This window comes from Myotis yumanensis, unplaced genomic scaffold, assembly GCF_028538775.1.
Source record: "Myotis yumanensis isolate MYYU_CA2020_CCGP unplaced genomic scaffold, mMyoYum1.0.hap1 SCAF_20, whole genome shotgun sequence".
In the NCBI taxonomy this organism is placed as follows: domain Eukaryota; kingdom Metazoa; phylum Chordata; class Mammalia; order Chiroptera; family Vespertilionidae; genus Myotis; species Myotis yumanensis.
Window position 1 is genome coordinate 8,514,133 of NW_027223771.1, and position 21,811 is coordinate 8,535,943.

The 21,811-nt window shown below is 47.6% G+C and overlaps 2 protein-coding genes across 8 annotated transcripts in view; both read left to right on the forward strand.

Moving 5' to 3' along the window:
* The window catches only part of ENTREP2 (endosomal transmembrane epsin interactor 2), a 52,058-nt gene that overhangs the window by 15,048 nt on the left and 15,199 nt on the right, over window positions 1-21,811 (forward strand). For all 6 annotated transcript variants that reach the window (XM_070400316.1, XM_070400314.1, XM_070400315.1 and 3 more), the window contains exons 2-3: window positions 864-920; window positions 19,624-19,734. In XM_070400316.1, coding sequence (XP_070256417.1) covers window positions 864-920; window positions 19,624-19,734 — 168 coding nt within the window. The remainder of the gene's footprint in view (window positions 1-863; window positions 921-19,623; window positions 19,735-21,811) is intronic.
* NSMCE3 (NSE3 homolog, SMC5-SMC6 complex component) lies at window positions 14,897-16,588 on the forward strand. Of its 2 annotated transcripts, XM_070400333.1 has the most exons (2): window positions 14,897-15,919; window positions 15,956-16,588. In XM_070400333.1, exons 1-2 carry the CDS (start codon window positions 14,980-14,982, stop codon window positions 15,985-15,987), a joined length of 972 nt encoding a protein of 323 aa, XP_070256434.1. In that variant the 5' UTR covers window positions 14,897-14,979; the 3' UTR covers window positions 15,988-16,588. The 2 variants fall into 2 exon arrangements, with proteins under 2 accessions (XP_070256434.1, XP_070256433.1); XM_070400332.1 differs by having other exon boundaries at window positions 14,897-16,588.

Consider the following 21,811-nt stretch of genomic DNA (forward strand, 5'->3'; position numbering starts at 1 on the left):
CTCCGGCGGAGGAGAGGGCGGGAGGCTCCTGCATGCACTTGGGCGCTGGTTGGATTTCATCTTTGAAACTTGCCTTTATGTCTTTTTAAAAAAATAGTTTTTTATTGATTTCAGAGAGGAAGGGAGAGGGGGAGAGAGAGAGAAACATCAATGATGAGAGAGAATCATGGACCCAATGCCTCCTGCACGCCCCCTACTGGTGATCAAGCCCACAACCCGGTCATGTGCCTTGACCGGGAATCGAACCGTGACCTCCTGGTTCATAGCTCGATGCTCAGTCACTGAGCCACGCCAGCCGGCCTGGCTGCATTCATGTCTTAAATCCGAAGTGCCCCTCCTGCCTGGGCCCTGACTGCCTGGGGGACTCATCTTCATAGGAGGCTTGTGGGAGGGCACTAGGACCTACTTACAATGAGGCCTCCTGGAACAGGACCCTGTTGGAGGGGGAGCCACACCTCCTCTCTTCACTGTGCCTGTTGGGATGTGGGGGCGGGAGAGGGGACCGTCCCCAGGATTTGAGTGACCGGGAGGAGGGGTGCCCTGTGGGAGATAAAGATGACAAGCGGAGACTGGGTTGGGGAGGGGAGTGCAGGTGCATTTTTGGACAGGAGCTGGGGAGGGAGACCTGGGGCTCTGGGCTGGAGAATAACCTGTGTGCGTGTGTGTATGTGCGTGTGTGTGTGTGCGTGTGTGTGTGCGCGTGCGTGTGTGTGTGCGCGTGTGTGTGTGTGCGTGTGTGTGTGTGTGTGTGCACGCGCTGGATTCTAGAAGTGATCCTTCAGGTTGCAACTGTCCCTACCGTTTCGATTGTGCGTTAAAGGTTCCCGAAGCATCTCACCTTCCTGCACCGTTTGTCTTTCCAGGTGCTGCTGTCAGGACTCATTGGCGTCGTCTCCTGGAAAAGGCCTCTGTCCCTCGTGGTAAGTCGCACCTGCTCTCCGTGGTGGCCTTGGAACAGGGCTGTGGCCTCTGTGGTGGGAGCGCTTTCAATACGATTGGCACAGAATTCTGGTTTTTTTGCCCAAAGGGGAAAGCAGACCTTGCTGAAAGTGTCGTGAGTGATAACCAAGCGCATGTGGCCTGTCCCACTTGGAGAGCGGCCGCTCAGGAGTTTGCCTGAGATGCTCGCGTGCCTTCCCCTCTGTTTGCTTCCTTCCGGTGCCCTCCTACGAGGACACGCCATGAACCAAGACGATCTAATAAGCGTAGAAGCATTTTGTCCAGACGTGGAAACACGTGCATGCAGATACGTATGCTCACGTGTGATCACACAGATAGGGCGTGTTTTAGCGGAGTGCAAGGAATGTCAGCTCTTTGTGTGTTTTGGAGACTGTGCACCTCCGCAAAGGGGATGTTTATCGGAGTGGCAGAGTGAGGAAAGGAGGGTCACTCATCCTGGCCCGTGTGGCTCATTTGTTTGGATGTCGTCCGTGCTCCGAAAGGTCACCGGTTCCAGTCCCGGTCGGGGCACATGCCAGGTTGTGGCCTTGATCCCCAGTAGGAGGCGTGCAGGAGGCCGCCTATTGATGTTTCACTCTCACATCGACGTTTCTCTCTCCCTCTCCTTCTCTCTATAAAAATCAAAACATACATTTATGTAATATATTTACGTATCTGTGTATAAGTGAATGGCTTCTCACGTTGCTTTGGGGTGGTCCTGGGGAGACATGGAAAGAGGATGTTGGTTCCCCCATCTCAAAAGCACCCCGAGCAGGTCTGTGTCTGCTGGCCTGTAGGCATGTTCTTCTCCGCATGCGCATGGATACATTTGTGTGTCCGTGTCTGTGCGAGGGCGGGAGGTTTTCCCGGTTCTGATGGATAATGGAAAAGACGGCATGGCTTTTTTCTTTTTTTTGTAATAGTGAATTATTTACATCTCTTCTTTAAGTGATTAGACTTGGAAATAATGACATGACTGGGTAGGAATGGAGATAAAAGGAACGTGGACCACCCAGCCAACGTGGCTCCGTGGTTGAGCGTCAACCTATGAACCTGCCTCCTGCACGCCCCCTACTGGGTATCCAGTCCACAACCCGGGCATGTGCCCTGACTGGGAATCGAACCGTGACCTCCTGGTTCATAGGTCGATGCTCAATCACCGAACCACAGTAGCTGGGCTGCATCGTCCATTCTTGACAAGAGTTGTCTTGTGTCCACCTTGGAAAGCCCTGCCTCCTCTAAAATGCCTCCCTTCCTAATGGGCTTCCTTTGCCCTGGAGTCTTCACGTTCTCCTAATAGAAAAAAGTCGTTAGGAAAAAAAAATCTCAGACGCTGAGGTAGCTCTCATGTAAGAAAAGTAATAAATGAAGTGTCCCTCGATTCTAAATGCGTCTTCTTTCACTAAGAAGGCAATTACTGTTATAAAGATATAGCCTTAGAAAAATTATTATGGCTGAGAAGTGTGTGCTGTGTCCGTCCGCGGCACAGTTCATTTTAAAAGTATTACCAAGCATACAAATCATAAGTCTGAAATGCTGAACTATACTAATTTGAAAGTGAATTTAATACGCTATTCTGAGGGCCTGTCTACTTACCCAGCTTTTAAAAAATTGTAACTTAGAGGCTCTTACTCACCAGATTGTCTCCCAAGTGTCCAACCTCTTTTAATGAAGAGCATTACTCAGGGCCTTATCTTTCATCTCCGAATAGTCTTATGCGGTACAGTAAGTAACGGTAATATTGGAACATCCATATTTCACGCTGATTTTATGGGTATTAAATCAAATTGTTGCATTTTTATCAAAATACAAAAATGCTGATTGGGAATGAAAAGAAGACTCAAAGGTCTCAAATGTGATTGTTTTGCTGTGTTTGCTTTGATTCCTCAAAAGGTAGAAAAATGGATTGAAATTGATTTAAGAATAGCGCTATGTAGGCAATATGACCTAATGACGAAGAGAAATTTATTTATTTTTTCTTATTTTTTTTACGAAGAGAAATTTTAAAAATCAGTTACACTGATTATGTGCACACTGACTTCAGGAGGGAGAAAGAAACAGTCTGCCTTTCGTATACATGTGATATTGTTAACAAACACAGGTCTTTTAAAAAATATATTTTTTTTATTGATTTCAGAGAGGAAGGGAGAGGGAGAGAGAGAAAGATCAATAATGAAAGAGAATCACTGATCGGCCGCCTCCTGCATGCCCCCTACTGGGGACCGAGCCCACAACCCAGGCTTATGCCTTGACCGGGAATTGAACCATGACCTTCTGGTTCATGGATTGAAGCTCAACCACTGAGCCAGGCCGGCCAGGCAATACATGCTCATTTAAATGTCATTCTCCTGCAAATTCTACGTCGGCTGAACACAGGGCAGAACCTGGATGGTTTTCATCTAATGGGAACAAGAGAGAGAATTTAAATGCTTATGCATCTTGGTTAATGGAATCTGAAAAGCTGTCAAATGACAAGGGATGGATAATATCGTGTGATAATAAACAAATGAACCAAATGATCGGCCCAGGGGAACAAGGATGGAAAGAAAAGTCTAGGAAATACCCAAAGGCAAGTTAATAAGGAAAAGGACTAAAACGCCCCGACAAATGAGATAATGACAGCGGCCCACCGAGGAGAGAGCCAGGCTGGCTGGCAGACGTGGGCAGGCAGCTGGCATGTCAGGATGAGCGGCAGCTGGGGTGTGGAGGATGAGTGGGAAGGACAGGCTCGTAAATGGCAAAATGATGAGTGAGTTAGTAAATCTGTCAGGTGATGAATGAGCTGACGATCCCCATCGGACAGATGACAGAGAGGGGCCGAGTGAAAAAGGCAGTCAGCGCAGATAGCCGGGGAAGCAGGAAGCCTGCACACCTAGAACCAGGGGACTTGCAGAGGCAGTTTCGCCGTGGCGGGTAGATCAGTTGGTTGCTGCAACATTGTCCCTGTGTGCCAGGGAGTCAACCAATGAATGCAGAAATAAGTGGGACAACAAAACCATGTTATTCTCTCTCCCTCTCTCCTCCCCTCCTTTCTCCATCCCTCCCCCCTTTCTCTATCTCTCTCAAATCAATTTTAAAAATTTAAATGCACCGTAGCAGGTTTGGCTTAGTGTATAGAACATGGGCCCACAGACTGAAGGGTCCCAAGTTCAATTCCAGTCAAAGGCACCTACCTGGGTTGCAGGTTCGATCCCTGGTCAAGGCACATGTGGGAGGCAACCAATCAATGTGTCTCTCACATCGATGTTTCTCTCTCTCTCTCTCTCTTCCTTTCTCTCTACCCCCCTCCCTTCCACTCTCTCTAAAAATCAATGAGAAAAATATCCCCAGGTGAGGATTAACAACAACAACAAATTTTCTAAATGCAATTTTATAAGCACGAATAGGGTCATGTAACTAATCACAGTATTCGATCTGCTTTGGCAACTATTAACAACATAACGAAACTTCCATTAAAAACACTAAGGTTGTACACAATGTGCTCATGGCTATGAGGACTGATTTGCATTCTACGCCTACCACTTGCTAGCTGTTAGCGTCTTCATTCCTGGGGGTTTTCACCTATAAAATGGGAATAATGATAGGAGTGCCTTTCCTCTGTCAGTGTGAGGTCACTGGAGGATTAAAGTCCATGTGAGAAACTTAGAACAGTACCTGGCACATTATAAGCAAAGAAGAAATCACTGTTAGCGGCTATTGATCATGTTCTACTTTTGTTTCTTTCTCGGCGTGTAAATTTCATCTTACACATACTTGGTGTCTACATCAGCAGACGGATCATCCCAAAGACTTCATCTTGGTTGAATAAATGAAATACTGATGAGTTCCCTTATCTCTTATCAAACAGTAATAAGTATTGCAAACATTTTTGGGAAGGGAGGGTGTCTTTCTAGGGCTTTTTGTGTTTGTTTGTTTTTCAGAGTTTAGTTTTCAAACTTGAGAAACAAGAATTAAATTTCTGTTTGTAACTGATTCACAAAAAATAACTTAAGTAATATTAAAAGGAAAGTAATGAAATTAAAATCCAAGAAACAAGTCAGTCAAAAAAAATTCTTTGAGAAGAGTTATAAGTACATTAACCTCTGTTATTATGGATTAAGATTGAATAGAGAAATAAAAAAAAGAAATGTAACAATGTAAGGAAGGGATTTTATTTTTTAAACAATTACTAATATATATTTTTATTGATTTCAGAGAGGAAGGGAGAGGGAGAGATAGAAACATCAGTGATGAGAGAGAATTATTAATCAGTTGCCTCCTGTACGCCCCTTATTAGGGATCGAGCCCACAACCCGAGCATGTGCCCTGACGGAGAATTGAACCGTGACCTCCTGGTTCATAGGTCTGCATTCAACCACTGGGCCACACGGGCCGGAGTCGGTCAGTGATCGATCCTATAGTTCATTCGATCTAAACATCCTTATGCTGCCGCAGAAGAGAGTAGGGCTGGCTGCGTTTCTTGTTATGAAAACTAGCTGGGGCTTTGAGCAGTGGTCTGGCTTGGGCTTCCTCCCCCTCCCCCCACCCGTCCCTAATGAGAAAACCTAGAAAAGCGAGAGTGGATAGAATTCGGAAGACAGTGTAATAAATAGATGCCTTTGTTCTTTTTTCCCTGTGTTCCTGGCACAGAGTCTGTAAAACCATTCCAATTTCCGGAATGCTGAGCGCACCTTTTATATGCTAATTGTTGTTGGTGTGGAAAAACCCCGCACAATCTCATATTTCCACTCCTCTGCCGTGGAGGAACACGGCGGCTGGTTACTAGGTTCCAGCGTCTCCGTATCATGGGCAGCAGGGACTCGCTCGCTGGCACCTCGGTGCAGGCTCCGGAACAGCTGAGGAGTGTGCGGGGCAGGTGCAGAAACGAGGTGTTCTGACTTTTCAGAGTTAAAGAAAATAGGATAGGTCTTTTGGTGGCATGCACTTCGAGTTTAGGTTTTAATTTCACATGTGATTTCTAGCAAATGGGCTTCTCTTTGGCGTCAGTGTTGTGGAGGCAGGGGCTACGGGAAGGTGGGTGTCCCTGGAGAAAGAATGTCCTGTTGCAGCTCAGGCGCTAAAACCAGCCCATAGAGAACAGCTGCCCTGGCCAGTGTAGCTTCCTGTTTGGGTGTCAGCCTATGAACCAGGAGGCCAGGGTTCAATCCTGGTGCACATGCCTGGGTTGTGACCTGCATCACCAGTAGGGGGCGTGCAGGAGGCAGCCGATCTGTGATTCTCTCTCATCATTCATGTGTCTATCTCCCTCTCCCCCTCCCTTCCTCTCTCTCTCCAAGTCAATAAAACATATTAAAAAAATAAATGAGAGGTTTTTCACATGATGAAATCTCTCACTGAGGGCAATGATAAAAGACACGAGCGACACAATGTACGTTTTAACGACTGTTTGTATTTGAAATTCACAGAACAGCTCGGAAGGGAAAGTGAACTTCATTCTAATTCAGCTTGCTGCTCTTTCATGCTAAGACACAGTGGTTCCCGGAGTTAAGGAGAAACCCACCATCCGCCCCTCCCTTCCCCGCCTTGATTGCAATTCATCTCTCTTTCTTCCTCCATAGAACTCCCGCAGCGATCGCACGCTTTCCCCCGGAGGGTGAATTTTCACTCCTGTCTACTCCTGTCGTGTATTAGTGGTGCCACGGTGCGGGTTTAATTCTCACTTTGTAATTGGTTTCCTCGCTCCTGTCTCTGGTCCCCTGTCATCGGCATCTCTCCGATTATCGCCTCCAGTGCTGCTGGAGGGCAGGCCTGTTGGTGTTAGGGCCTCGGTCCATGAGGTGCTAGGGGGGCGCCAGCTTTCTTCCCTGCTGTCAGCTCTGTTTCCGGGGTCCGTGTGGTTCTGTTTGTTTCCCTGCTTCCTGGGGGGGTGGGGGGGGTGGGAGGGTGTTTGCCCACACTCCCTGCTGCGCTGTCTCGCTCATACGTGACGCAGTCTGTAGTGTGTGTCCCTTCACTCCTCCCTGACGGCCTTCAGCCAGTTTGCCATTCCCTGTTAGAGACGATGCCACCTGCCAGCCTTGTTCTGCGCCCCCCCCCCCCCCGCCCTCCCCGGCCCCAGCAAAGGATGGGGAGAGTCCATGCAGCCTGAGCCCTTGCCAAGGCCCTACTCTCTTGACTTTGAGTATTGTATAAGTAAACTAAAAATAACATATGGCCCAGCCGGTGTGGCTCAGTGGTTGAGCATAGACCTATGAACCAGGAGGTCACGGCTTGATTCCCAGTCAGGGCATATGCCCACCTTGCAGGCTCAGTCCCCAGTAGGGGGCGTGCAGGAGGCAGCCGATCCGTGATTCTCTCTCATTGATGTTTCTCTCTCCCTCTCCCTTCCTCTCTCAAATCAACAAAAATCTTTTTAAAAAATAATATGATCAGCATTTAAATGGAAGCTGTTCACACTTTCATTCCACCCGACCAGGTAATCATCCTGGATTTAAAAAAAAAAAAATATTTTATTGATTTTTTACAGAGAGGAAGGGAGAAGAATAGAGAGTTAGAAACATCAATCAGCTGCCTCCTGCACATCTCCCACTGGGGATGTGCCCGCAACCAAGGTACATGCCCTTGACCGGAATCGAACCTGGGACCCTTCAGTCCACAGGCTGACGCTCTATCCACTGAGCCAAACCGGTGCTGGCATCCTGGATTTTTTGTATAAAAGAAAGGCTAGAGTGTCCTAGATGGTTTGAATGGAGAGGCACATTTGAAATGCAATGTCCCATTTAGTGACTGATTTAAACAGTTGGCTTCTTAGCAAATGAACTTAAAAATATAAAAAGATTGGCAAATTTTTTTCTGTAGGTCCTAGAACCCTTGATATAACTTGCTCTTGTGGAAAAAGAATATGAGACAAGTATAAAAAATGGGCTCAGTGTAATCAGAAGAAAAGTCTGGTTTTTTTTTAGTTTTTTTTTTTTTTTAGAAATGTGCTGAATTCCAAGAGTTAATTAAAACCAAGACGTCACGTGATATTCCGAATGTGTTATATTTAGCTTTTTCCTTAAGAAGAAGTTACCTCTTCTCTGTAAATGTAACTCTCTTGGTTTCTTAAATCTGCCAGCCACACAGGACCATGGTTCTCCTTTAAGATTCAGGCGAACAGGCTTGACTGCCATGCCCACATGTGGGAACCCAGCATGCTCCAGTCCTGTCCTCCCTCCCCAAGACTGCTGTGCCCGGTCCGGAAGGGTTTCCTGGCCACCCTGACTCCAGTGTCCTGCCCTCACTGCGTGAGAGTTGTTGTTTTTTTCTATATGACATTGAGGTCTGTGAGTCATTTTGCGTTAGTTTTTGCATATGATGTGACATGTACCTTGAGGTTGATATCTTGAATTTTTCCAGCACCATTTTAAAAATGCATATATTTTTATTGATTTCAGAGAGGAAGGGAGAGGGAGAGAGAAATAGAAACATCAATGATGAGAGAGAATCATGGATCGGCTGCCTCCTGCACGCCCCATACTGGGGATGGAGCCCGAAACCCCGGCATGTGTCTGTGACCGGAATCAAACCTGGGACCCTTCAGACCGCAGCCTGACGCTCTATCCCCTGAGCCAAACCAGCCAGGACAAGCAGCACCATTCTTTTTTGAAAAGATCATCCTTCTTGTCTGGCCAGTGGTGTTAAGTGGTTAGAGCATCAGCACACGGACTGAGGGTCTTGGGTTCAATTCCCAGTCAAGGGCACCTACCTCGGTTGCAGGTTCAATTCCTAGCCCCGGTTGGGGCGCTTGTGGGAGGCAACCAATCGATGTGTCTCTCTCACTCTCCCCCTCCCTTCCACTCTCTGTAAAAGCAATAAAAGCTAATCCACAAGTGATGATTAGGAAAAAAGACATAGGCAGTTCAGTCGCACTGAAGGCAAATAAGAATTCTCCTGGAAGTTGATAAAACTGAAGTCCATTAAATAGCCAGACTCCTTTCTATTAGATTTTCAAATGAATGAGAAATTAATGAAGAGCTCTCACCATTGCCTCGGAATGGGCATATTTGTAGCCCTCTCCTGCTTGCCAGAAATAAGTCCACCTCATTTTTTCCCTGCCAGCCCTTTCAGCGCCTGTCGCAGAAAATGGGACCAGGCGGTTGGTGCAAACAGGGTGTTTCCCACCAGAAAGAAAGGTTTTGGAGTCTTGGAGCCGTTTGTGAGCTTTGTCAGTTCTGGGAGATTCTGCCTTGGAGTGTTCCCTATGTTTATGTTTATTTGCTTACATATCAGTTATTCTCCAAGTCAATTACACAGCATTGAGTTCCAAATGGCACAGTTAGGAGAGACTGGCATCGCGCTCGGGATCGCTCCTCACGGTGCGCGCCTGCCCGCTGCGGACCTCGAGTTCGGTGCATGAGCTGAAGATGGCCCCTGGCCATCTAGATCTTTAATTTTTTTTAGAATATGTTTTTATTGATTTTAGAGAGGAAGGGAGGGGAAGAGCGAGATAGAAACATCAGTGATGAGAGAGAATCATAATCCGCTGCCCTCTGCACGCCCCGCACCTGGGGATCGAGCCTGCAACCTGGCCATGTGCCCTGACCAGGAATTGAACCATGACCCCTGGTTCATGGGTTGACACTCAACCACTGAGCCACACCGGCCTGGCTTGTTAGGGTTTTTTAGAATCATGGATCGGTAGTGAATTTTCTCTTAGGACCTTTCTTTCTGTTGTGAGATGATTATGGGAGAGACGTCCTTTATTCTGTTAATATGGTGAGTTACCCCCATTGATTCAACTCACCTTTCTCAGCTGCATCTCGACTTGGTTTGTCTGTGGCTTAGGATTTTTTTTTTTTATATATTTTATTGATTTTTTACAGAGAGGAAGGGAGAGAGATAGATAGTTAGAAACATCGATGGGAGAGAAACATCGATCAGCTGCCTCCTGCACACCTCCTACTGGGGATGTGCCTGCAACCCAGGTACATGCCCTTGACCGGAATCGAACCCGGGACCTTTCAGTCCGCAGGCCGACGCTCTATCCACTGAGCCAAACCGGTTTCGGCAGTGGCTCAGGATTTTTTATTGCATCCTCGTTTTGAGAATGTCCTTGTCAGATTTAAATGCTCAGTAGCCCAGCCAGTGTGGCTCAGTGGTTCGGCATCGACCCTAACCGGGGATCGAACCTGCACCCTTGGCGTATCGGGACGATGCTCTAACCAACTGATCCACCCACCAGCCGGGGCTGAGTGGCTTTTCCTCTGATGTGGGTTCTTTGCTTGTTCTCCGTCCTGTTTTGTTTCCTCCCCAGCTTGTAGCATCTACGTTCCCAGCCCCCTGCTTCTGCCCTTCGTACGTTGCTTCTTCCCTTGTGGCTTTTATTTCATGAACTTTTGGTCCTGTCTTGTGTGACACAGCTTTCCGCGGAGCCTCTAAAAACAGTATTTGGTTTTCAGCAGGGACCGTGCTCTGTGAACATTTTAAACGAAGAAAAATAAAAAAGCCTGATTCTGCTCTAGAATTGGTTGTTGTGCTGCACTCCCCTCTCCTTCTGTCCTCATTATGTTTTTATCATACGCTCTATTTATGCCTCCTCCCTCGGTTCTGCTCCATAGTAGCCATCTGTTCTGCAATTTGGCTGTCTCCGTCCTTCAAACCACTGCACTTCTTAGGAGGCACATGAGTTTGCTGCGCCTGGTGAACCAGGAGGTCACAGGTTCGATTCCTGGTCAGGGCACATGCCCGAGTTTCAGGCTCGATCCCCAGTAGGGGGCATGCAGGAGGCAGCCAATCCATGTTTCTATCTCTCTGTCTCTCTATCCCCTTTCCCTTCCCCTCTCTCTAAAAGCAATAAAAACATTTTAAAAACGTAGAAATGTCATCCTGGCATAAGATTAATCAAGTAACAATGTGTGCGGATTTTAATATTAAATGGCAGCGAGTGGGGCTGGATTTCTGTAAATTGTAAGTAAAATCACGCTTGGGCCCAAGGGTTCAGCATAAGCATAACAGGCGCATCCACATTAATTTCTGTGTGAAATTTCCCAAAGTACAGTCTTACAATGTCCAGGAGAATAACCACAGTGAATCCGGTCATTTGCTTAGAGGTGAATAGGAGAGGCAGAGAAACCCCGTATGAGCAGGGGAGCCACTCGGATGATGAACAATTCACCAGGCCAGGACATTTCATCAGCACATTTTTAATGGCTGCTTGGCTCCTAGGAGGCAGAGCGTTAGCTAAGATTTGCTTTTCCCCACACCGCCTCTCTCTGACTTGTAGGATTCAGAAAATCGGGGGTGTGGGAGGTAAAAACCAACTCATGCTTCCCAAGAAAGAAGGAGGCCCTGGTTTTTCCAACCAGATTAGGAGATGATGTTGCCAGCTTCAGGGAGCAGGAATCCTCTAGTAAAGTCAGCTCCTGCTGGCCAGTGTGGCTCAGTGGTTGAGCATTGACCCATGAAGCAGGTGGTCACGGTTCGATTCCCAGAGAGAGGGATGGAAACATCAATGATGAGAGAGAATCACTGATAGGCTGCCTCCTGCACGCCCCCTAATGGGGATCAAGCCCGCAACCTGGGCATGTGCCCTGACTGGGAATCAAACCAGTGACCTCCTGGTTCATGGGTTGACACTCAACCACTGAGCAACACTGGCCAGACACGTGTCATTATTAGGTAGCCCTTTATCTGTGATGTCACTAGGATGGATCTTTGTTACTAAGGAGTGGACCCAAGGGATTTTATTGTAACCATTGAAATATCAGGTTGCTTTTCCTGTCTACCCACCAAAATAGTATGTGTACCCCCCCGCCCCCCAACCTCCCAGCCTTTGCTCCCTGCTGCACACGTTGCACTTTGGTCCTCTGGAACAGGCAGCAAAGCGATTCAGTTCACACATGGTGGCTGCATAGATTCATCATTGCTTTTCTTCCCCAGAAGCCCTTGCTTTTGCACCAGGTCACTGTCAGAAACGTTAACGCCTTTCTCTGGTTCTGCAAGAAATACCAGGGACGCAGAGGAGAATTCAGTAGACAGGAAAGATGAGAGCGCCTTGGCAGGCATTTGCAATCAAGGAGATGAAATAAAGCAATTAATTGCTGAGAGACATCTAAAGAGGAATGGGTAGTAGGCATTTCTTTGTTCGATGCATTGGAAATCTTAGCTGGTGTAGTGTTTGCCTCAAATAATTTTTAATTTTTTTCTATTGGGCCTAGTAATAAAAGTATTAAGGTCATTAACATAAAGTGTTTGAAAATGTTTTTCTTTTTTAAACCACTTTGTCTTTATTACTTCACATGCTGAACAAAAAGCCACAAATGTCATATTCAAATCACACTGAATTTCCTGAAAATTTGCATGTGGATAACTGCTATGGCATGGTGTACCTCTGATGTTAAAATTGATTGAAAATATATTTTTCATTCATCTCCTGAAGCAAGAAAATAAACATTGAAGTTCACTTTTAAAAGAAAATAACTTCCCCTGGCCAGTGTTGCCCAGTGGTTGAGCAGCAACCTATGAACCAGGAGGTCAAGGTTTGATTCCCAGTCAGGGCACATGACTGGGTTGCAGGCTCCATCCCCAGTAGGGGGCGTGTGGGAGGCAACCAAGTGATGAGGCTCTCTCACATGTTTTTCTCTCTCTCTCCCCTCTGCCCCTCCCTTCTACTCTCTTAAAAAAAATCGATGGAAAAAAATGCCTCCAGTGAGGATTAACTAAAACCAAACACAAAAACCTGTTATCTTTTCTCACCGTCTGGGTATGACAATCTGCTATCTGGGCAAAGATGCCATTGATGGACACTGATGATTTTCACAGTCACGGCGGTAGCTTAACCTGTGGTGCTGCTTGGTAATTTAAGTGAACACCTTAGCAAGAAAAAAAACATACACACAAAGGAAAAAAACCCGCTGAAATATCAGTTCAGTTGTTGGCAGTGGCTTTCATCTTATTTCCCATTTCTCTGTTGTCTCTTAGTTGCTGAGTATTTTTTTTAACTCGGGGTACAACTGATCTTTTTGGGGGAGTTTTTCGCAGAATTCTCAGCTGCAGGTTTCTTTGGACTTGAGACCTAACTTTAATTTGCAAGGACATAGAAGCAGATGAATTTTCTCATTGTAAAAACAAAATGAATGCCTCAATGATATATTTGCTTTTCTTAGCAGGCTTCTGTCAGTAGGATTGATGCTTGAGGGTATTTTGTTAGATCTTGTGTGGCACAGAAAGTTATTACTCAGAGTTTACCCGATTTTAGCTGGCAAACTTGCATCAGAACATAGAATATCATTTTGCGTTTAATATTGCAGTTCCAGTGCCATTATCAGATTGCATTTTCATACTGAATTACAAACAAAGATTTTATGCCACTGACACTTAATGATATTTGTAATAAGATTGTGTTTTGATGCTATTCAAATATTGTGTTTTGAATTGCTTTCCTTTGAGTATATTTGCACTAAGGAGGAACGGAGTTTGATTTGGTTCTTTAAAGAGTTTACCCATTTCCTGGGTAGCTTTAAAAAAACAGGTAAATTCGCCCAGCCTGTGTGGCTCCGTGGTTGAGCGTGGACCTATGAACCAGGAGGTCAGGGTTCTATTCCCAGTCAGGGCACATGCCCGGGTTGTGGGCTCGATCCCCAGTAGGGAGGGTGCAGGAGGCAGTTTCTTCTTTGCAAGTCAATAAATAGAAAAGGAGCACATTTGCTAAGATCCATAGAAGTAATGGCAGAAGATTACAGATAGACCGAGTTAATGAAATGACTCATGGTGGCTATTAGAGCTGCACAATTAAATATATATATATATATACAGAGTGTACACACCATAGACTGTGAGAGATGATACCCTTGGGTTCTCTTCTTTCTCATCAAACCCTAAGGCTGATATAGTAAGAATTAAGAAATTTAAGAGATTCACATTATTGCAATTCTTGATCAGTGATGCCCAAAATTAAATGGTAATCTCTTGAGAGAGTGCGTTTGTTTGTAGCACCTTCTTACTCATTTCTGCTAAAATTGTGGTTGTTTATGTGACCAGGTGCTTTCCAAAAGATAAACTTGCATGACCAAGCAAAAACACGTCACTGAAACGAAACATGCTTTATGGGGTGGTTTGGTCGTAGTTGTCTAACTGATGGAGTTTGATGCAAAAATATAAATACTGAAACAGTGAAAGGATGGGGCAAGTCCTGCTAGTGAGGCAAGCCTACCTTCACCACAGCTTCCTTTTTAATAGACTCTTGGTGGCTTTGGAGAAGGCAACTGGTGGGAAATGGTTAGGAGGGTCAACTGAGCAAGGGGAGGGGGTGGCGAAGGCAAAGCAACGGGCGTCCTCTGGGGCCTGGGTGCATTTCCGTCCAGCTTCGCAATGCTTTTTAGAGATGGGGACGGGGGGGTAGAGAGAGAAAAGAGAGAGAGAGAGAGAGAGAGAGAGACACGTGGATTGGTTGCCTCCCGAACGGACCCCACTGGGAGCAGGGGCAAAAGCCCTTTGGCGGGGAATCAAACCTGCGACCCTCAGGTGCGCCAGCAGGTGCGCTAACTACTGACCCACACTGGTCACGGCTATTGATTTTCTTTTTAGAGAGAGAGGAAGGGGAAAAAGAGAGAAATATCGATGAGAGAGAACATCGATCGGCTGCCTCCTGCACACCCTCATCAGGGATCGAGCCCGCAACCCGGGCATGTGCCTGAGCGGGAATCGAACCCGCGACCTCTTGCTTCAGGGGCCAAGGCTCAACCACGGGCTTGACATTGACTTTCGGTGTCACTGTCCGGGCAGGAACTTGGCCGCACACGTGCTGAGCGTTCGGCTCCTGGGCTCCGCCTGCAGGGTTTGAAGGGGCGACCCTTCCCACCAGCTCCACCGTCACCGGTGCGGACGCCTGCGCGCCTGCGGCGGCTGCGGACTCACGCACTGCGTCGCCTTCCTGACGCATGCGCGCAGCCTCCACCGACGCACCGCGCAGTGTCTGTGACGCAATACGCACGCCCCTGGCCCCGCCCAGATTCCCAGCGCGCCGACTTACCCACAATTCCCACTGCGCGCGCCGCTCTCCGGTCGCCGCCTCCCGTGCCGCTGAAGTTCCCGCCGGGCCGGGCTCCCGCCGCCGGGGACATGCTGCCGAAGCCGCGGAGCCGGGGCCGCCCCAGCTCCCAGGCCGACAGGGACGGGGGCCGCGGCGGGGACAGCCGGGCCGCGAGAAGCGCCGTCGCCGAGGAGGCCCCGAGCACCTCCCGCGGGGCGGGCGGCTCGCAGGACCCCCGCCGCTCCTCGTCGCAGGGCGGCCGCCGAGCCGACGCGCCCCTGGCCGTGGGGCCCCGGTCCCAGAAGCAGCTGGAGCTGAAGGTGGCCGAGCTGGTGCAGTTCCTGCTGATTAAGGACCAGAGGAAGATCCCCATCAAGCGGGCCGACATCGTGAAGCACGTCCTGGGCGACTACCGGGACATGTTCCCCGACCTCCTGCACCGCGCCGCCGAGCGCCTGCAGTACGTGTTCGGGTACCGGCTGGTGGAGCTGGAGCCCAAGAGCAACACCTACATCCTCATCAACAGCCTGGAGCCCGTGGAGGAGGACGCCGAGCTGCGGGGCGACCAGGGCACGCCCACCACCGGCCTGCTGATGATCGTCCTGGGGCTCATCTTCATGAAGGGCAACGCCGTCAAGGAGACGGAGGTCTGGGACTTCCTGCGCCGCCTGGGGGTGTACCCCACCAAGAAGCACCTGATCTTCGGCGACCCCAAGAAGCTCCTCACCGAGGACTTCGTGCGGCAGCGGTACCTGGAGTACCGGCGGATCCCGCACACGGACCCCGTGGACTATGAGTTGCAGTGGGGCCCGCGAACCCACCTGGAAACCAGCAAGATGAAAGTGCTGAAGTTTGTGGCCAAAGTCCATAACCAGGACCCCAAGGACTGGCCGGCCCAGTACTGCGAGGCCCTGGCGGAGGAGGAGGACCGGGCCCGACCTCAGGCCAGCGCCCCATCCCAGGCCAGCGCCCGATCTCAGACCAGCGCCCCTTCTCAGACCAGCGCCCGATCTCAGACCAGCACCCGACCTCCGAGCAGCGCCCCATCTCAGACCAGCGCCCGACCTCAGACCAGCGCCCCAGCCCCCTCCTCTTGAAGCCATAGGTTCCGGGGGACTCCTGGGGGCGAGGGTCGAAGGCGCAGGCCTCAGAGGGGTGTCAGTGGGGCAGGGGGCATATTTCTGTAAAGCTGAAATGTGTGTAGCTTTAGAATGTGTTTGCAAACTTTTGTTCTTTTACTATTATAAAGTATTTGGTTCTAAGTTTTCATTTATAAAAATATGAGTAGAGGATTTATTTTGTTTTAGTATCTGTATTTTGTGTGTGTGTGTGTGTGTGTGTGTGTGTGTGTATATAAAAACTTGGCTAGCTTTATAAAACTAATTGGAAAACTTTGTACTGTGATTTGGAACAAAGAACACATCAGTAATTTGCTTTGGTGCCAAGTCAGTGTAAGCGGCTGTTATATGGCCTCCTAACTGCCCCAGTTTGTAAGGAAAAATAAAAGCCTTTATAAATTAAAAATAAAAATATAATTGCGTATGCCCTCTTTTTTTTTGCTTCAGCACAGCTATTTTATGTTTTCTATGTATAAGAAAATTGTATTTCCTCGACATAACTTTTTTACATTCATGATTATTATTTAGCTCTGTGGCTAACCATTTAGCTTTTTTTCCTACCCTCATTATAATAAATACTATATCTTTGAAGCAGTTAAGCATTGTGCATTTTTTAAGTCACGAGTCCTGAGAAATTTCGTGGCTCAGAACCAACATTTTTTAAACAGACAGTTTTTGCTGCATGTTACAGTACGTCGAGTTTTGTAGAAGTTGCTTTACTTCCAGGTGTGTGTGCAGATTGCATCACGATGTGAAATACATTTCTCTTACTGTGGCAGGTCACAGAAGTGTTAATAAGCCCGTTAGTGATTAACTGCACCGACTGGGGAAGCAGACGCCCTGGCTTCAGATTCAGGCTCCACCTGACCACATGCGTGGCGGCAGGTCCCTAAGTTGCTTACAGACCCCTCCTCACCTGTCAGCTGGGCTGCTGACGCCGAGTGTGTGGTGATGTGACCGTTAGGTGTGGAAGCGTATGTACAGTTCTTGGCACCATGCCTGGGGTTTGAGTTAGTACTTTGTTCCTTACATTTTTAAAAAATATGTTTTTATTTCCTGTGGTCTGGAGCAGCTAAAACATTATTTCTAAGGTTTCCTTTCATTATCTTGCTCGAAATCATTCCTAGAATTTGAGTCACTGGTTCAAAAGTTACGGCAATATTCTAGTCTGACTGGTTTTATGAAAAAATATAATTCATGGTATACGGTGAGTATAGCCCATATAAAATAGTACAAGCAGGGAAGTTAGATGTTAAGATCTCCCCTGGCTATGAGGTCATTGCAGGGCAGTGAAAAGGGTATAGGTTTTGAGGCTGCCAAACTGATTTTGAATTATGGCTCATGTTATGGCAGCATGGTGATTTGGGGTAGGTTTTAAACTCTCTGAGTCCCAATTTATCTGCAACAAGGGGAAAATAGTGACTATAATTATAGGGTTTTTTTCCCCCTAATCCTCACCTGAGGATATTTTTCCATTGATTTTTAGAGAGAGTGAAAGGGTGAGAAACAGAGAAACATCGATGTGAGAGAGACATGGATCGGTTCACACACGTCCCGACCGGGCCAGGGACCGAGCCTGCAACCGAAGTACGTGCCCTTCACTGGCATCGAACCCGGGACCCTTCAGTCCACAGGCTGACGCTCTATCCACCGAGCCACACTGGCCAGGGCCATAGTTTCTTTTATGGATTAAATGAACCTGAAGAAAAGCTCATGGTCTCCACTCTCCCGCCACAGCTTCTGCAAAATGCTGCTTACAGAGGCTCAGCCAGTAGCTTTCAGGGGGTGAATAAGAATTGTTTTGGGGGAAGAAACTGCAAATTAATCATGAAATGAGGTAAATAGTTTTAAAAAGTGAATTGGATCAACACTCACCTGGAAATAGCTACACGAGTCTGGTGGGCCTGTGGTGGGCATGGAGGAATGGGATGGCTCCTGGGTTTTCCTTCCGTTGAATGGAAGTTGCATTTATTTCATCAGTGGAATATACTTGGCCCTCAGACATTCCTCCTGGTTTGCATTTTATTGCCGGCAAAGCATCCTGCTGACTGGCCAGTGCCTTCCCCTCCCCTCCGGTGTGTTCTCATCCTGCATTTCATCCTGACGGTGAAAATGACCCTAACCCAGGGCTGTTACCAGTTCTGTCTGAGGCACATGTTCCCTCTCCCCCGACCCCCCACACACACTTTTCTCATAGAGATGCTAACCATTTACCAGCAGCGGATTACTAGGTGATTTCGATTTTAGAACGGAAGGCAGTGCAGACCAGATCTTTTCTCCTCGCCCTTCCCAGAGGCGTCGGCATCTGCGGGTCTCATGCCGTTGCAGGTTCAGTACGTTAATGTGCATGTACACGAGCGTTGTGCACAAGTGTTCTGTGAGCTTTTCCACCTTAAAGCTTGGTCGTAGACTGTAGCCTTGCGCTGCTCGCTGTTTTACACGACATTGGTTTTGAGATTTTGCCAATTAGATCTGACTCGTCCATTTTATTTGTTCTTCCACGGGGGAAATAAGTTTATCCATTCCCGAATGGTTAGGCTATTTGCAGGCAGTACACACAGTGCTTCCTTAGGCACGTGTGTGAGAGCTTGTGTATGGCTACACTACCGACATGTTAGAGCTCCTTTTCCCCCGATCTCTCCCCTGCGTCCGTCCCAGCCAGATGTGCATGTCACTGTACCTGGGAGGAGTCCCGATATGGAATCATCACTCTATTCACAGTGTATGGATCCCCTCCCATGTGCGTAGCACACGGCCTACCATTTTCCTAGATCTAAAAGGGAATTCTCTGTTTTAATTGAAAAATGAGAACAAAGTTGTTTTGATGCACTCACCATATATATATAATCACTTAAAATCGACTTGCCAAATTGATTTTTAAAAAGTCAGAAGAGAAAAATCAATGCAACAAATTATAAAATGTAATAAATATATAATCATTACTAAAGAGATTCATTCTGAAACAGCACTCATTGGGATCCCTAGGAATATTCCGGTGAGGATTTAAAAAATAACAATAAATAAAAGAAAGGTCTACTAAGAAATAAACTTCTTTCATTTGATTTTCTTTAGTGATCAGTTGTTATTTTTAAGGCTCTAGAAAACTATTTTGAGACTATTGTATAGTATTTTCAAGTTTAGCCTCAAATACTTTATTTTTAAAAAATATATTTTATTGATTTTTTTACAGAGAGGAAGGGAGAGGGATAGAGAGTTAGAAACATCGATGAGAGAGAGACATCGATCAGCTACCTCCTGCACACCCCCTACTGGGGATGTGCCCACAACCAAGGTACATGCCCTTGACCGGAATTGAACCTGGGACCCTTCAGTCCGCAGGCCGACGCTCTATCCACTGAGCCACACCGGTCAGGGCTCTTAAATACTGGAGCATATATTTCCAATAAAGTCACGGTCCGGACAGTGGCTTTTCAGAGCGTACCTTTTCTACCTGATGTAAGGGAAGCTGTGTTTGCAATTCTGAGAAACAAGATGTTTCCTTTCAAACATGCCAGGCGTGTAATGATGGGAGCGACTGAAAGCATTTCTGCAGCCAAGTCACCTTTGCTCCGAGCCTCTGCGGTGAGTAATGGGCTTTGCGCTGGTCTCTTGCAGGTCACCTTTTTCATGCTGCTCTCCGCCGTGTGCGTGATGCTGAACCTGGCCGGCTCCATCCTCTCCTGCCAGAACGCTCAGCTCGTCAGCGCCCTGGGAGCCTGCCAGCTGGTGAGCACTGAAACGGCGCCTCCCGCGAGGCGTGGCTGCACGGGCGTCACCTTAAAAGCAACCGTGTCCCCTCCTCGCGTTCCTTCTGATAGTTCATGGTTGTCTAAGGAATTGAATTCCAGTTGATATGTTTCTCAAAATTCTCCCGGACGAACGCATGCACCGCTTTGTAAATCCGTTACTAATAGAATATTCCCACGGATCGCAGCGAGTGCTGTTGCGGAATGAATCTCTTTAGTAACGATCATATTTTAGCATTTGTTGCATTGATTTTTCTCTCCTGAATTTTTAAAAATCAATTTGGTAAATTGATTTTAAGTGACTATATATATATATATGCATATGGTGAGTGCATCAAAACCACTTTGTTCTCATTGTTCAATTAAAAAAGAGAATTAGCTTTTAGATCTAGGAAATGGTAGGCCGTGTGCCACGCACATGGGAGGGATCAGTAAGTTGTTGGTTGCATAGAGTGATGACTCCATATCGTGATTTAGCTCCAGGGGCAGTGATCCATGCGTGTGGCTGGGGCAGAAATGGAAGTATGTCCAGTCACACTGAGTAAGTGTGCGGTTGGACTTCTGATATAACCTTGGCGCTGGGTATGGGGGCATTCGCATTGGTTTCTCTTTTAAATACATTTTTATTTATGTCAGAGAGGAAGGGAGAGGGGGAGAGAGAGATATATCACTGAGGAGAGAGAATCATTGATTGGCTGCCTCCTGCACGCTCCCCACTGGGGATCGAGCCTGCAGGCTGACGCTCTACCCACTGAGCGACACCGGCCAGGGCGTCCACAGCGTTTGTATCCACTCGTCTACCGAGGGGCACCAGGTTCTTCCCAGATTTTGGTCATTGTAACTAGCGCTGCTATGAACATATGGTGCATATGTTCTCTCATGTTAGTGTTTCGGGTTTCTTAGGATATAGTCCTAGAGGTGGGGTCGCTGGGTCGAATGGCAGTTCCATTGTTAATTGTTTGAGGAAACTGCATCCTGTTTTCCACAGCGGCTGCCCCAGGCTGCGTTCCCACCAGCAGTGCGAGGGCTCCCTTTCCCCCGCGTCCTCGTCCTCGTCCTCGCCAGCACTTGCCGTGTGTTGATTTGTTGACGGCAGCCACCCTGACAGGCGTGAGGCGATCCCTCCTTGTCGTTTCAGTTTGCGTCTCTCTGAGGATCGGGGACTTGAAGCATTTTTTCGTGTGTCTCTTGGCCGTCTGTATGTCCGCTTTGGAGAAGTGTCTAGTTAGGGCCTCTGCCCATTTCTTAAATTGGATTGTTTGTCTTCCTCTTGTTAAGTTGTATGAGTTCTTTATATATTCTGGAAATTAACCTCTTATCATTGGCAAATATGTTCTCCCAGACAGTGGGATCCCTTTTCATCCTTTAAAAGAAAGAACTCCCTATTTTCATGATCTTGAGGTTATTTTCATCTACTGTATGTATCCTTATGTGGAAATACAATGCTGTATTTTAAAATGTATTTTAAATGTTGTCACGTCCAAAGTATTCTGTAAATGGAAGATCACACAGTACGTAACCCTTGGGAATCGGCTTTGTTCCTTCAGTGTAATTCATCCACGTTGTGTCCACCAGCCTGTCCCTGCCCACGGTGGGCGGTGTCCCACAGTCGGCGTCTAGGACAGTTGTGTGCCGTCTCCCTGCGGAGGCCACCTGGGCTCACGCAGTTGTTGGTTTTCACGAGGAAGGCGGTGTGGAGGGGACCTTCTCCTTTCCGAGGGCTGTGGGGTTTCCCTGAGGCTGTGCTGCATGTAGTGCCAGCGCTCCAGTCTCAAAATGAACGCGTCCGGTAACCAAGCCAACGCCAATTATGTAGCCACAGCGCTCAGAAGAGCCCACAGTAGCCAGGGCAACCCTGATTGAGCTTCGTCCTGATGAATCAGAAATTACGAGAGGACGCGCCTAAGGCTGCAGGTTCGGAAAAGTCGGGCTTGAAAGATGCAGGAAAACGTGGCTGAAAGTCCGCAGCCCCCTTGGGGCGCGTCTGTCAGTGTCTTGTCTCCTTCCCAGCTCCCGTGATTGCCAAAAGATGTAGCTTTTTAAAAAAAATGTTTTTG

Coding starts and splice junctions, on each gene's coding strand:
- NSMCE3 (XM_070400332.1), top strand. CDS start 14,980: ATGCTGCCGAAGCCGCGGAGCCGGGGCCGCCCCAGCTCCCAGGCCGAC.